General features: G+C 40.3%; 2 protein-coding genes and 1 long non-coding RNA gene across 5 annotated transcripts; all 3 read left to right on the top strand.

Annotated features, from left to right (window-relative positions):
* The first annotated feature begins 5 nt into the window (after positions 1-5).
* LOC108942013 (uncharacterized) lies at positions 6-829 on the top strand. Its single transcript, XR_001966676.1, has 3 exons — positions 6-60; positions 224-471; positions 720-829. It is a non-coding gene; the product is annotated as an uncharacterized LOC108942013 (long non-coding RNA).
* A 47-nt stretch (positions 830-876) lies between these two features.
* On the top strand, positions 877-2,954 carry LOC114911614 (protocadherin Fat 4-like). The gene is made up of 3 exons (XM_029255520.1): positions 877-1,822; positions 1,913-2,545; positions 2,859-2,954. The coding sequence occupies exons 1-3, from the start codon at positions 1,298-1,300 to the stop codon at positions 2,952-2,954; spliced, it is 1,254 nt and encodes a 417-aa protein (XP_029111353.1). The 5' UTR covers positions 877-1,297.
* Positions 2,574-13,036, top strand: LOC108941306 (protocadherin Fat 4). 3 transcript variants are annotated; one of them, XM_029255245.1, is made up of 9 exons: positions 2,574-5,054; positions 5,237-5,338; positions 5,511-5,812; positions 5,928-6,013; positions 6,771-6,950; positions 7,242-7,369; positions 8,129-8,355; positions 8,472-8,682; positions 9,962-13,036. In XM_029255245.1, the coding sequence occupies exons 1-9, from the start codon at positions 3,029-3,031 to the stop codon at positions 11,452-11,454; spliced, it is 4,755 nt and encodes a 1,584-aa protein (XP_029111078.1). In that variant the 5' UTR covers positions 2,574-3,028; the 3' UTR covers positions 11,455-13,036. The 3 variants fall into 3 exon arrangements, with proteins under 3 accessions (XP_029111078.1, XP_029111077.1, XP_029111076.1); XM_029255244.1 differs by having other exon boundaries at positions 8,129-8,370; positions 9,965-13,036; XM_029255243.1 differs by having other exon boundaries at positions 8,129-8,370.
* Positions 13,037-14,075: the final 1,039 nt, after the last annotated feature.

The raw sequence follows: 14,075 nt of genomic DNA, 5'->3' as shown, positions 1-14,075 counted from the left end.
AACTGCTTTTGCTAGGGTCCGTGCTACTGACCCTGATGTTGGTGTAAATGGTGAAATAAGGTATTGACCTAAGTTATCCTCAACCTGAGTCACATTAGAATGAACTACATCAAATCTTTGTCAACAATCATCTGTGAAATAATTTTGTAACTCTGCATCATCTTAATGAGATTTATGGCATTCACTTTTACAGTGGTCTACCTTATTTAAAAATGTTTTACAGGTACTCATTGGAAGATGGGAATGTACCTTTTTCCATTGATGAGTCTGGAGTTATTTTTACCACTGGTGTTTTAGACAGGGAAGTTGTAGATAGCTACAGGTTAACTGTGATAGCGATCGACAAGCATCCCTCCCATCCACTTTCAAGCTCAACCACATTGTCTGTGCATGTGGAAGATGTAAATGATCACTGGCCCAGATTTCTCAATGGTCCGTATGTGGCCAACATTCCTTTCACAGCGGGGCCAGGTAAGGCCAAAGGATTTCCTTAATAAGAAAAAACTTATGAACTTTCAGCTTTTGTTATGAACAGTCCTGCTCATGAAAAAGAAGGTGCAGTCATATTACTTATTCCCTGGTGTTCAGAATTGTCAGCAGTGTTGTATAAGTCGGGTAGTCCATATTCACGGTAACTTGAAACATTGACCTATACATATCTATATTAATATTCAATAATTTAAGACCTCCTGAGTGATTTATTTATTTTTGATTCACAGGTTCAATAGTCTGTGCTGTAAGTGCAGTGGATGCTGACACAGGACTTAACTCACAGCTTACCTTTTCATTATTCGGTCATCTCGCTGGTCACTTCTCCATTAACCCAAGTACAGGCACAGTTTTTACTTCAGATGGTCTTGGAGGATCGAATGATATTGTTATTTATGTACGAGTGGAAGACAGAGGGAATGACCCAAAGTTTGACACTACTACCATAACCGTCAGGTTCCAGAATTCATCAGAATTTCCATTTGTGACGGTGGATGTCATTGAACTATGGATTTCAGAAGATGAACCTTTGGGAACTCTGGTCTCTGTAGTGTCAGCTGAAAGCCTTGGAAAAGGTCCAGTATCATACTACCTGGCATCTGGAAACTTTGAAGAGGTATTCCAACTGGACCAGGAAAAGGGTGATTTGACAATTAGAAGCCCACTGGATTACGAAACTAATACCAAATTCCAGCTTTGCATTGAAGTCAGAGATTCAGGTTTTCCGCCGTTTTCCACCTATGTTGAGATTTTCATAAATGTGAACGATGTGAATGACAATTCTCCAGTGTTCACTGAACCTGTATACATGTGTGAACTTTTTGAGAATTTACCTGCAAGTCTGGTGTGTGAAGTGATGGCTATTGATGCAGATTCAGGAATATTTGGAAAAGTGGAGTATAGTATTTTCAGCGGCAATGTGGACAAAGTCTTTGCAGTTGATGCGGACACTGGCGCTTTAGCAACAACAAAAAGTTTAGACAGAGAAAAAATATCAAGCTATACCTTAACAATTCAAGCTACAGACAAAGAAAATAGACTCAATACAGGCACAGTTATAGTGCACATAGCTGTTCTCGATACAAATGACCATGCTCCTCGTTTTTCACACATCTTTTTTGCAGAGGTTTCTGAAGACACTCCAGTTGGATCTACCATAATTCAAATCACTTCTACAGATGAGGACATTGATGAGAATGCTCTTATCACTTATGCAGTCATCAACCAAATATCAATGACTGGCAGCCTTCCTTTTGCTATTGAAAAGACCACTGGGAATATAGTAGTCATACGGTCTTTAGATAGGGAGGTACAAAGCCACTACATAATCAAAGTAAATGCTAATGATTCAGCCTGGAGTATCAGTACAGATGTAACTGTAGTTGTGACTGATATCAATGACAATAGACCTGTCTTTTCACAGTCCCAATATTCTGCCATCATCACGGAAACTAAAGCTCAAGAAATATTTGTAATGCAAGTTCATGCTGTGGATGCCGACCTTGGGCAGAATGCGCAAATCCTATACTATATTGAACCTCCCAATGATATATTTGGAGTTAACGCATCTACAGGAGACATTGTGACAAAACAGCCAGTTTCATTTCATGATTCACAATTACACAGCTTTACGGTGGTAGCATCAGACTGTGGTGACATTCCACATCAAAGTAGCACAACTGTCACTGTCACAATTGTGCCTTACAATCATTTCCCACCAGCTTTTCACCCTTCTAAGCATATATTGTCAATCCCTCATAATTTAGATTTGGGAACTGCAGTGGTTCAGTTGTTAGCCTTGGATCAAGATGATCACTCAGTGGGACCAGCTGTAGAGTATATGGCCAGTGGAGGAAATGCATCCATGTTCTTTGAAGTGGAACATAACAGTGGATTAGTACGACTAAGAAGAATCTTAGGGCCAACCTTAAACACTGTTTTAACCCTTACAGTAGTGGCAAAAGATAATGGAGTTCCACCTCTTTCATCTCAAACAACTGTCAGTTTTTTAATTACTGAGGTAAACCATTTCGCTCCACAATTCTCTGAATCTCAGGTAACATTTTCAGTACCAGAAGATTTGCCCATTGGGTTTGTAATTGGGAGAGTTCATGCTGAAGATCAAGATGATGGAATCAATGGATTTCTCTGTTATGTTTTTGAAAGAGGCAATGATGATTTGTTGTTTTCTATTGAACAAAATACTGGTTTGATTACACTTATTGGAAATTTAGATTTTGAAAAAGAAGAAGTTCATCTTCTTCTTGTCAAGGTCAAGGACGGAGGATGGATTCCAAAAACAGGAGACATTAGTGTCATAGTTGCTGTGAAAGACGTGAATGACAATCCTCCTGTTTTTCTTGCCTCAGAGTACACAGTCTCTGTGCCTGAAAACTCACCAGTTGGAACGACAGTCATTCAAACAAAAGCCAGTGACAGGGATTCTGGTGTCAATGCAGAGATAATCTATTCACTGTTATCAGGAGACAAAGATACATTTGCTGTGGATTCCAAAGATGGTACCATTACCATCCAAGAGATGTGTGATTTTGAAATACAACAAGAATTTGAGATATTGGTCAAGGCATCCAACACTGGAAGTTCTGCCTATTTTAGTGTGATACCTGTTTATGTCCACATCACAGGTGTTAATGAATTTACTCCCATGTTTACAAAACGACAGTATAACTTTACTATTTCTGAGCAATCACCTGTTGGAACAAGAGTTGGGAAAGTCATAGCTACAGATTATGATCTGGGTCTTGATGGAGAAGTGTTTTATTTGCTGATTGGCCAAAGTAAAATGGCTGGCTTTCGCATTGATGCGCGTAGTGGAGAAATATTCACAGCAAGAGATTTAATACAGGGCCACGGTCAGGCAGTTTTACAAATTCTGGCAAAGAACAGAGGTATAATTAATGGGACCAATATTGATGAAACCCTAGTCCGAATCAATGTGCTAGATGCAAATGATCCTCCTAAATTCTACTTAGCACTATATTCTGCAGAAGTAAGTGAAGATTCCGCCATAGGAACTTCAGTCAATAAAGTGCAAGCTGATGATGAAGATTCCACTGTACAGTGGAGCCATTTTTTTTACAGCATCCAGAGTGGGAACACAAACAGATCCTTTGCTATTGATCCAATCACTGGGCTAATTGTTGTTAACTCCCCTTTAGACAGGGAGCAGTGGCCTATTTATAATCTAACTGTTATTGCCACTGACAGTGCATCCCCACCAGCAACTGGAAGCACAAATGTTGTTGTAGTTGTGCATGATGTAAACGACAATTCCCCAAAGTTAAGTTCCACTGAGAGTTATGTGCCAGAAAACCAACCACATGGCACAATTATTGCTATTCTAAATGCCTCTGATGCTGATCTCCCTCCAAATCAAGGGCCGTTCATGTATCGACTCATGAAACCTGTCCCTGAGAATGGTTTCTCTTTGACTCTCAATGGAGTAATGTCCACTACACGACCAATGGATCGTGAAGACAAGCCATTGTATTTGGTATCTGTAGTCATTCAGGATGCTGGGGATCCCCCCTTATCCTCCACAGCAACAGTTCAAGTCAAGGTTCTGGATGAAAATGACAGTCCCTCAGCTCCAAGAAATGTCTACATTGAGGTCAAGTATCATGGCAGCTCTTTCCCAGGAGGCTTCATTGGGAATGTCCAGCCTAATGATCCAGATGAATTGGATGTGTTCAACTGCAGCATCAAAAATGGACCCAGAAACATGTTTAGCTTCCCTTTTGGTAACTGTGAGTTATGGTCATCTCCATATAAAGGAGAGGCTACATATAACATCACAGTGGAAGCAACAGATTTTGTCCATCCTTTTGTTAACAACAGTGTATATGTCAACTACAAGGGTTTTACTAATGCCTCGGTTAACAACTGTGTTCTTTTCTTTGTTTCTTCATCCTCATTTGAGGAGTTTCTTTCTTTTGAATATTTAAAATTTGTAAAAGCCCTTGATAGCCTTTTCAACCTCCAGGCTTCTAAAACCCATGTGTTTGGAGTGAAGGTTTTAGAAGGTGCCATTCTTCTTCTAGCAGCTGTTAAAAGCTACAATGGACAGTATCTTAGTGGGGAAGTGGCTACTAACATTTCTGTTGCCCAAAAGAAACTGTTGGAGGTGCAGAGTAATGTGAAAATCTCACATATTACCAGTGATCCTTGTTCTATAAAGCCTTGCCAGAATAGTGCCACTTGTACCAGAAGTATCTATATCAGCCAGGACTTTGCAGTGCTGGAGAGTCCAGCAGTCATATTTGTTTCCCCAAGACAGATGGAAATATTTCACTGCTCTTGCTTGATCGGCTTTTCTGGCACAAGGTGTGAGTTTGACATTGATGAGTGTAATGAAGATCCATGTGAGAATGCAGGGACATGCATAAACTACCCTGGGGGTTTTTCCTGCCAGTGCATGAGAGGGTTTACAGGACTGCGATGTTCATCTGATATAGATGAATGTCAAAACGTCCCCTGTCACAATGGAGGAACTTGTGCTAACATGCCAGGGAAGTTTCACTGCCACTGTCGTTATGGATATGAAGGTGAGTATCAGCTTAATCTCCATATTCTACTCCATGCTGCCAATCCACCACTTTACTACATTTTCTCATTCTGGCTTAATTCTGACAGATATGTTTAGCTCTTATTCAGTCTGACCCCTATTAGCAGGGATTATAACAACTTTAACCCAGCTTTTCCATTGATGGTTCTGCTGTCTGTTCAGGGGAGTTCTGTGAGCTGCTGGTAGACCATTGCGCATCATCTCCTTGCTTCCAGGGCACCTGCACTAATGTTCTCACTGGATATACTTGTCATTGTCCTTTTGGTAAGTGCTCTCATTATAAATATCTGTATATACAATTTGATTTACATGCTTTTATTCTGGTAGATGCAGTCCATTGATCGTAATTAAACTTTATCCTTTCTAATAAAATGCTTGGCTTCTTTTTTTTTTTTTTAAAGATTATAGAGAATAATTAGATATGTGTTTGTTTCAGGTGTAAGTGGAGACAACTGTGAAGCGCGCAGTTATGGCTTTGAGGAGCTGTCTTTCATGGAATATCCTTCTCTGGATCCCAGAAACAATATTATTTCACTTGAACTAGCTACAGTGCAGCCAAACTCTCTGCTGTTGTACAACCATGGGAGTGCATCAAGTTCTGAGTTTTTGGCCTTGGAAGTTGTTGGTGGGAAAGTATGCCTCTCATATAACCTTGGGAATGGCGTAGTGAGGGTGAAAACACAGAAGAAGGTAGCTGATGGGCTGTTTCACAGCATCACTGCCAAAAGGACAGGGAAGGTGAGTCAGTAGCATTTTAAAACCTCAATTTTGGTGTTGGTGGGTCACCCTGCTTCGAAGGGAGTGAGCTGTGCATATCCCTTTCATGGGACCTGCGGCTCGGTGTGATTGGCAGGTTGCCTCTCTGCAAGTGGACAGCTGCTCTGATGACGAACCCAGTGAATTCTGCTTCTCTCAGACTGAAGGAATTGGCAATGAAAGGTACTGTTTGTTTTGATGGTACTGTTATTAATATTAGGGGGCGCTGTGGCGCAGTGGGTTGGACCGGGTCCTGCTCTCTGGTGGGTCTGGGGTTCGAGTCCCGCTTGGGGTGCCTTGTGGCGGACTGGCGTCCTGGAGTCCCATCCTGGGTGTGTCCCCTCCCCCTCTGGCCTTACGCCCTGTGTTGCCGGGTAGGCTCCGGTTCCTCGCGACCCCGTATGGGACAAGCGGTTCGGAAAATGTGTGTGTGTGTGTGTGTGTGCGCTGTTAATATTGTATGGTAATACTTTCAGAAGAGCAGAACAGCAAAACTGCAGAAGGACTGTTATGTTCAGCTTTAGAGAAATTACAAAAGACAAGACAATTTGCTGATTCGCTACTACAGAGAAACCTATCAATACCAGCTATCAAACCAATATGAAAATAAAAAGAAAAAGTCAAGGAATTGTATATTTTTTTCAGAAAATAGATGTGGATTTTAACAGGTTCAAAACTGCCTCATAGACAGAATTAGTAGAAATAGAAAAAGTCCTATTCCAGGATTTATTATTACATCCATTATTATTTATTGTTCTGAAAATGTGTATTATTTATTGTTATTTATCATTATTTATTTTATATTACTGGGAATGTCAAAGAAATTTCAAAATGGACCTCTGACACTAAAACAGGTAAATAGGTGAGGCGAGGTGAGGTAAGGTGAGGTGAAGACATTTTATACCCTGGCCTGCGCCTCACAGATTCTTTTCACACACAGAACTCTTGATGTTGGCTTCAGCAACATGACATTTGGCGGAATCAAGTCTATTGATGCCATTTTGCTGTGGCCCACTCAGCTTACAACCCATGACTTTGTTGGATGTGTGAGAAATGCCAAAGTGAATGGCATACCTCTGGACTTCACACGAGCCCTAGCATCCCATAATGTACTTGAAAGGTAAGAAATAGGTTTTGTCACCTATAGTAGCTGAACATTCAGCTTAGCTACACAAAGAAAAGGCTTGACTATTGACTGTTGGGGGGAAATATTTGTAGCAGCCTTTATTTTCATGGGCAGAGTTAAAAAACAACCAGCTGGCATGCAGAAATGGAGCATCTGCTAAATTAAAGAGCTGATGTTCGGCTTGTTAGCTTTTCAAAACTATTTGTTGAACAGATGACAGCCAAGTCAGAAAGGTTTGTTCAAGTTTGTACAGTACTTGCACAGTCTGAAAATGCTCTGTTTCAGCTGCCCTCGCACTGCTGTCTTACCCTGTCACATTGGTGTGTGTCTAAATGGAGGAGTGTGTCGTGACCACTGGAGCTATTATTCCTGCCATTGCCAGGACCTCTTCACTGGAGCTCATTGTGAAACAGGTTTTTGTGCTTTTCTCTCTTTAGATGTCACCAGAAAGCAATGTGTTTTCATAAATGAGAAAATAGTAATCTATCTGAGAAAAGCCTACCCTGGAATAAGCCTAAAATGAAGTGCTATGATTCCTACTCAGTGTTTCATGCAATTTAGTTAGGGTTAACATATTTACATTTAATTATTTAGCAGATGCTTTTCTCCAAAGCGACGTACATCTCAGAGAAATGCAATTTGTGCATTAGGTTAGGAGAAAGAGAGATATAGTTGCAGAGATTTGATTCTTAAGTAAACTTAGTTTGTTTCTTTCCACTTTATGCACCGATGTTCATCGCACAAGTAAATGCATAAAACTCATTATAAGAAATATGGTATTTGCTGTAATAGTTCTTCTGATAAAATTGGTTTGGAAAAAAAATGTTTTATAAAAAACATGAAGTGTTTGCACGGCGGGTTCAGCCACTGCCTGCTGTATGGCGGGTCTGGGGTTTGAATCCTGCTTGAAGTGCCTTGTGACTGGCTGGCATCCCTTCCTGGGTGTGTCCCCTCCCCCTTTGGCCTTGCACTCTTTGTTGCTGGATAAGGCTCCGGCTCACTGTGCCCCCACTTGGTACAAGCAGTTGTGGATGATGGATGGATGGATGGATGGATGAAGTGTTTGAGATTGGATTACCCTTTGGAAAGCAGTACCTGTTCTGGAAATGTATGCCTTTGCCTTTTCCCAAACCTGATTACAAGTTGTGGTACTGACTGTTTTTATTGTTTAGAGATTATGACAAAAAATGCGTTGAAACTCACCGGGCAGATCTATATTGAGTATGTCGTTAAGGAAAACTACAAGAGAGAGCTGCATCTTGCAAACCTTGTGGAGGGTCATGGTGGAAATTCTGCGATAATAGCCCAAGACTCTCTCATGGAAATAAAACTAATAAGCACAAAGCCTGATGGACTCTTACTGTCCTACTGGGGAAAAGAAAAGCATACAACACTTAAGGTACAAGCTAGGCAGGTACTGTATATGTCCGTAAATGTTGCCATTGCAAGGCTGTTGGTAGAACAGATTATGAAATTTTAACTTCAATGTGCAAATTTCATGAAAAACATTTGCAGATGAAGGATGGGAAGCTTGTTTACTACTCTGGAGTCGAAAGATCGGCCCCTCTGGCAGAGACGGCTCTAGAAGCTGCGCTGTTGGATGGTCACTGGCATGTTGTCCATCTCTATGGAGACAGTGAGAATTTTGTCCTCTGTCTGGATGGAGTCCCCCTCATGAATACCACTAACTCCATCATCTTTGTGGAAAGGATTCTCCTGGGTGGGGGTAAGTCAGCAGCCATAAGAAACTGGCAACCAGATCAGTGTGTGACATGAGCAGAGGCTGCTTAAACCACCCACAAAAAAAGTTAGTTAACTAATTTTAAACAACTTTCATCATCATAGGCCCAGATGGAATAAAACCCAGTCTTTGTTTCAGTACTTTGTCTTTGTGATAAGAGGGGATGTTATTTAGTGAATTTCAAACCAAATAGCTTTTTGATTCTTGGACTAGAAAGTTAATGCAAAAAGATTAATACAGATTCAATAATGTTTGGAGAAGCTTCATAAATAACACATTCTCTTATTAGAATTCGCAATACATTCACAGGTTGTTACTGAGACATGGTCATTGATTTATATCAGTAAATGTATTTGTTTACACTGAATTTCACCTTGCTCTTTGGAAAAAAAATATTTTACCCCACATAAAACAGGGGCCTGTACAATTAATAGAAGCTATACCAGCATATGAAAATATAAACCCTCAAACAATGGGCTTAATATTCAGTACAACAGCATTTTTTGCCCAGTTGTGCAGTCAGTTAACTCACTGATATGTCTTTCATTCTGCAAAGTACCAGACACCAGAGACAGATAACAGAAAAGTTTTTTAATAACAAAACAATGTACCATATACACTTCTCACTTCCTGTCACATTGACAGTTTCAATCACGATCCTCAGCCTTATGGAATTTAATATATCCTACCTAAACTGACAGAATCATTACTATTATTTTTAAATTATATAGCTGATGTTTTTCTCCAAAGTGTTAAGCTTTTTACAAGGATTTACCCATGTATATAGCTAGGAAGTTTTACTGGAATAATTTAGAGTAAGTACCTTATTCAATGCTATTACAGCCAGAGTGGGGATAAAACACTCATAGTCTGGGCCCTGAAATGTATGTGTGATGACAACATTAAATCATCTGATGTTATATAAATAAAATAAATGGCCTCAGAGAGAATGGCAAGACAGCAACAGCATATACTGGCATGATAGTAGCATGCTGTCACCAAGACATTTATGCTGAGTATTATGTAAAATTTGTTATTAACTGAAAATAGATGCTATATGTGTGCTCAGTGTTTTATCATATGCATGTGGTTAGTGGTAACAAAATGAAACAAAGTTAAAGTACATCTCTCAGCTGTGATGACCAGTTTCATTATTGAGAAACCTGAGTAGACTGGAACGCTGAATATCTTTAAGCACACGAGCCTGACAGCACGACATGTAAACTTATTTCACCCACCATTTAACTTAATGTTGTTTACCCAGCAGGATTCTCTGGATGTGTTGAGTATTTTAAGTACAACGGACACATTTTGCCATTCAGTGGGTTCAGCGAGGTTGTGGATGTTCATCCCAGCTCTATGCTGTCCTTTACGGAGTGTACATTTGAAGATGAGTGTGAACACCGTGCTTGTACAGAACAGAATCCTGCCTCAGTGCCATGCCCCTTGAAGCCGTGCCTCAATGAAGGTGCCTGTCGTGGTGCTGGTGTACACAATGCCTCCTGCGACTGCCTGCAGAACTTTACTGGGGCCTTCTGCGAAGTGTGTTCTCATTTGATGGGCAATCGCTCAACCTGCCCTGAGCCTCACACTGGGACTCCCCTATGGATCATTGGTATCATTATTCCTACAGGCCTCATCCTTCTTATCCTGGCCTTACTTATCACTTTCAGATGGCAAAGTGCAAAGATGCAAAGCTTGGTGTCAGCTTGGATGCACAGATTCCCAGAGAAGGGAAAACAGGGTAGAGAGAATCATGCTTTTCGGTCTGATGATGGTACCGGACAGGATTTTGACACTGGAGCAGAGAAGGAGCGTAACATCATCGGGGTTGAGATACAAACCAGTCAGACCTTGGGTCCTGTCAGTCACCAGTGCAATGAAGCCAACCCAAGCCTTTTAGAGGCTGGTCCAGGAAACAGTGAGCCAGAGTACTACGACATTGACAGCACCTGCAGCATCTTTCAGTCCAGTACAGGTATGAACCTTCTGTGCTGTGAACAGGGGGAGCAGGTTCACAGTATAGGAGGCCATCCCATCTCATCAACAGTGCATCATTGCCATCAAGATGGGGCCCAGGGGGAAAGACAACAAGGCATCAAGCAGGATGCCCTGTATGCTTTAAATCCAAATAGTGAAGAACGGGAACCTTGGCACACAAACGAAACCTGCATCTACATCAGAAAGGGCCCTTTAAAGCAGTCAGATTCCATACCGACACCAGGTGAAGTGCGTTCCCAGCATTTTGGGAGAAACACCCTGGTTCCAGACCTAGTGAGCCCCCCTCTGGGGCTCTCTGTGGAGGAGCTCAAAAGACTGAACACTCCCATGGACCAGCCGTGGGATACCAACAAGTGTCAAGTGTCACATCCTCCACACAGAGTGGATGGCACTTCCTCTGAGAGTGAGACTTACAGCAGCTTCACATGCTCAGAACCTGACTACAAGACGGAAATGAGCTTTATCTGTAGACGCCCTCGCCCACTTCAGGAGTTGAGCCTGGTGGCCTGCAGTTCAGAAAAAGTGGAGCACAGAAATGGAAGCACACACTCCTTCCTAAGAGGAAGGAATCCACTCAGCGAGAACAAGATGGGGGTGAGTGGCCTCTGCACAGGTCCCACACAGCACTGGGAGAGACTGTTAAACTTGGGTCTGCATTTTGACACCTATGCCCAGGTGTTTGAGGACATTGCAGCTCTGCCCTCAGACCTTCAGCAAAATTCAAACATGCAGAGTGATGAAGAAGAAATCATATGATATGTATAGACATTGAAAAGTGTGAACACTGCTAATTAAGTATATTAGATCCACCAATGAACGTCCCCCTCATCGATGTGTTATCCCTATAAAATATTTTGCAATTCTGTATCAGTCTTGGCTTTCCAGGTGCAAACTCACTAGTAGATTACAGTTGTCCTCTTACTGTCAGTTATGGCTCAAGTGGGAAACGTATCACTTTATCTTGTTTAGACTATTACTTCACAAATAAATCATTTTATTGGCTTTCAGGAAATATTTAGACAGGTTTTGCATTTCAGAAAAATGCAGAAACAACAAGAACAGGATGCAGTATAACATGCACCAGGACAAGCTTGTTGTGTTCTGAGCTTTATGTTAATTTTTGGATATGCAGTCAATATCTGTCCCAGCAGATGGCACCATAGTGTGCTTCTGTGGAAAACCAGGTAAAGAACAGGTAAAGTGCTTTGTGGACACTGCTTACCATTCATAAAAAGAAGGACGGTTAATAATATTTAACTCAACATTGATCTCAACTATTAACTAAAGTTATTTTAGGACAAATCTGGGCCCAGCTCTGCATGTGCCTTTTTTGAAACGCTTACCGACTGGTTTTCTAGACATAGTTCGGGCCCAGTTCTCTGCTAAAACTCGTTTCATTTTGGTGTCCTTATTAACGTTGTAAGTTACTTACTAGGCTTTGAGCCCAGAACATGTCATATATCTTTTTAGGTTAATTTTAAAATTTAAATGACCGCTACTTCTCTCTTCACATAGATACAGATCATTTATATATTTAAGGTTCACTTGACATGAGGTTAAAAACACAAGTAAAACAGTACCTTTTTTTCTGTGGTGACAAACATAAATGCTGCCCACACATTCCTAATTACAAGGATTCTCCATCCACCAGTACCTCCCAATTGAACCATACTCACAAGTCTCCTGAATTTAGTCTCTTACAGTTTATATGCAATAATTAGTATTAAATTTATAACTACTGTCATGATTGCTGTTTTATTTTGTCTCCTGCCCTGTGGACTGTGCATAATGCAAGATGCATTACTCATTCATACTTTTATGTGTTAATTTTGAAAAAAGATAGCTACTCAGACTGAATGCTTTCTAGGGGAATTCACAAAAGGAAACAATACTTTATATTGAATTCTATTTTGTGATTATTCTTTCCCATTTGATAAAACAATATTGCTCTTTTTTCTTTAGTATTGTACAAGAAATAAAGACATGTGGGGCTACAATTCAACAAATGTTCTTGGTCGTTCCCAGTGTTTCATCAGCTGATCATACCAGCATGACTTTCTGGCTGTTGTGCTCATTGTAAATATGCAGCAGAAGAGTGTCTGGAGAGGAGTTCCAGAAAGGGGATCTATGAGGGAGACTATTCTCCTATTATGAGATTAGGATGGATTTGATCTTTTCAGTAAATTGGCCAATCATCGGCTTTTGTGTCAACAAGTGGTCAGGTCAAGGGCTGACTCAGAAATGAGCACTTTATTTTAATAACACAAAAGTGTTTCATCACAGATACGAAGACGCCTACAATGACATTTCTGAGAAACATGCTCAAGGTCTAATTTAGTCAAGGGGTACAGTTACCAGATAAAAATGACACAGCAATGTATAAAACGCAAAACAATGTTTGAATTGAAAAAGTAATATTTCACTAAGTTATGTTTTAAAGAATCATCCTTTTGCCCAGATAGTTTTTTTTTCTGCACAATTAACTAATTTTCTCTAGTATTGGTTAAATTTATGTGCTGACAAACATCTCCATCATGTTTGGTTCTCAGAAACAGATCTGATCAGAATGTTAACTTATGCAAGATATTGACTCAAACACTTTTTGTAACATTTGAAAAAAATATTGGATTTTGAGACACAGGAAGTATTGTCTGCTAAAGATAAAAAAGGATGTTCATTCTGGATGTTGGTAGGATGTATACCGGGGGCATTCAGTTTCCTTTGAGGAAACAAAAGACTCAGCTATATCATCCTCAGTTGTTAGTGTTTTGGCTTAATATTACTGAATTTTTAGTGCCATTAAGAGCTGCTGGAAATAAAAAAAAATCTTATCTGGGAAAGTACATGGATTCTGAGCAGTTACTTAAGATAGATTTATTCTAGGGTCTTAAAGGTGATATACGTATAATGCTGTACTAAAAAGAGGTTTTCACTGTTATTTTTTATAAATTTGGTTTTTGCATTTTTTTCTGCTTAGCAGATTTGACCACGGCCACTATTTCACATGCCTAGACATTTTACAGAAAGAAGGTGAAATGAGAAAGCACACACTTTAACTCAGAAGTGCAGCTGAGTTCAGCGGTGGTAAAGCAAACCCACCTTTGTACACCACTAAGTTTTCAGTGGTGAGGGAGTAGCTGTTTGTCGGTGCGGTTACATTAAAAACAGTTTTAAATATTGTAAACTTATTCAACTTTGTAATTAGTCCATGAGAACATATGAGCGGCAAAACTGTCCATTTTGTTATGATTATAATACACTGATCATACAACAAGTGTCAACATTCATTATTCAGCTCTATTAAATTTACTTTTATGTAGTGCTCTCAACAAGGTGACAGAGCACAGAACACACACACACACACACACACATTTTCA

This window comes from Scleropages formosus, chromosome 10 (genome assembly GCF_900964775.1).
Source record: "Scleropages formosus chromosome 10, fSclFor1.1, whole genome shotgun sequence".
NCBI lineage: Eukaryota > Metazoa > Chordata > Actinopteri > Osteoglossiformes > Osteoglossidae > Scleropages > Scleropages formosus.
This window is presented reverse-complemented; position numbering and strand designations above follow the sequence as displayed.

Coding starts and splice junctions, on each gene's coding strand:
- LOC114911614 (XM_029255520.1), top strand. CDS start 1,298: ATGTGTGAACTTTTTGAGAATTTACCTGCAAGTCTGGTGTGTGAAGTG. Junction 1,823..1,912: donor AAAGCCACTACATAATCAAA/GTAAATGCTAAT, acceptor GTCTTTTCACAG/TCCCAATATTCTGCCATCAT. Junction 2,546..2,858: donor CACAATTCTCTGAATCTCAG/GTAACATTTTCA, acceptor TTCTTGCCTCAG/AGTACACAGTCTCTGTGCCT.
- LOC108941306 (XM_029255243.1), top strand. CDS start 3,029: ATGTGTGATTTTGAAATACAACAAGAATTTGAGATATTGGTCAAGGCA. Junction 6,014..6,770: donor GAAGGAATTGGCAATGAAAG/GTACTGTTTGTT, acceptor TTTCACACACAG/AACTCTTGATGTTGGCTTCA. Junction 6,951..7,241: donor TCCCATAATGTACTTGAAAG/GTAAGAAATAGG, acceptor GCTCTGTTTCAG/CTGCCCTCGCACTGCTGTCT.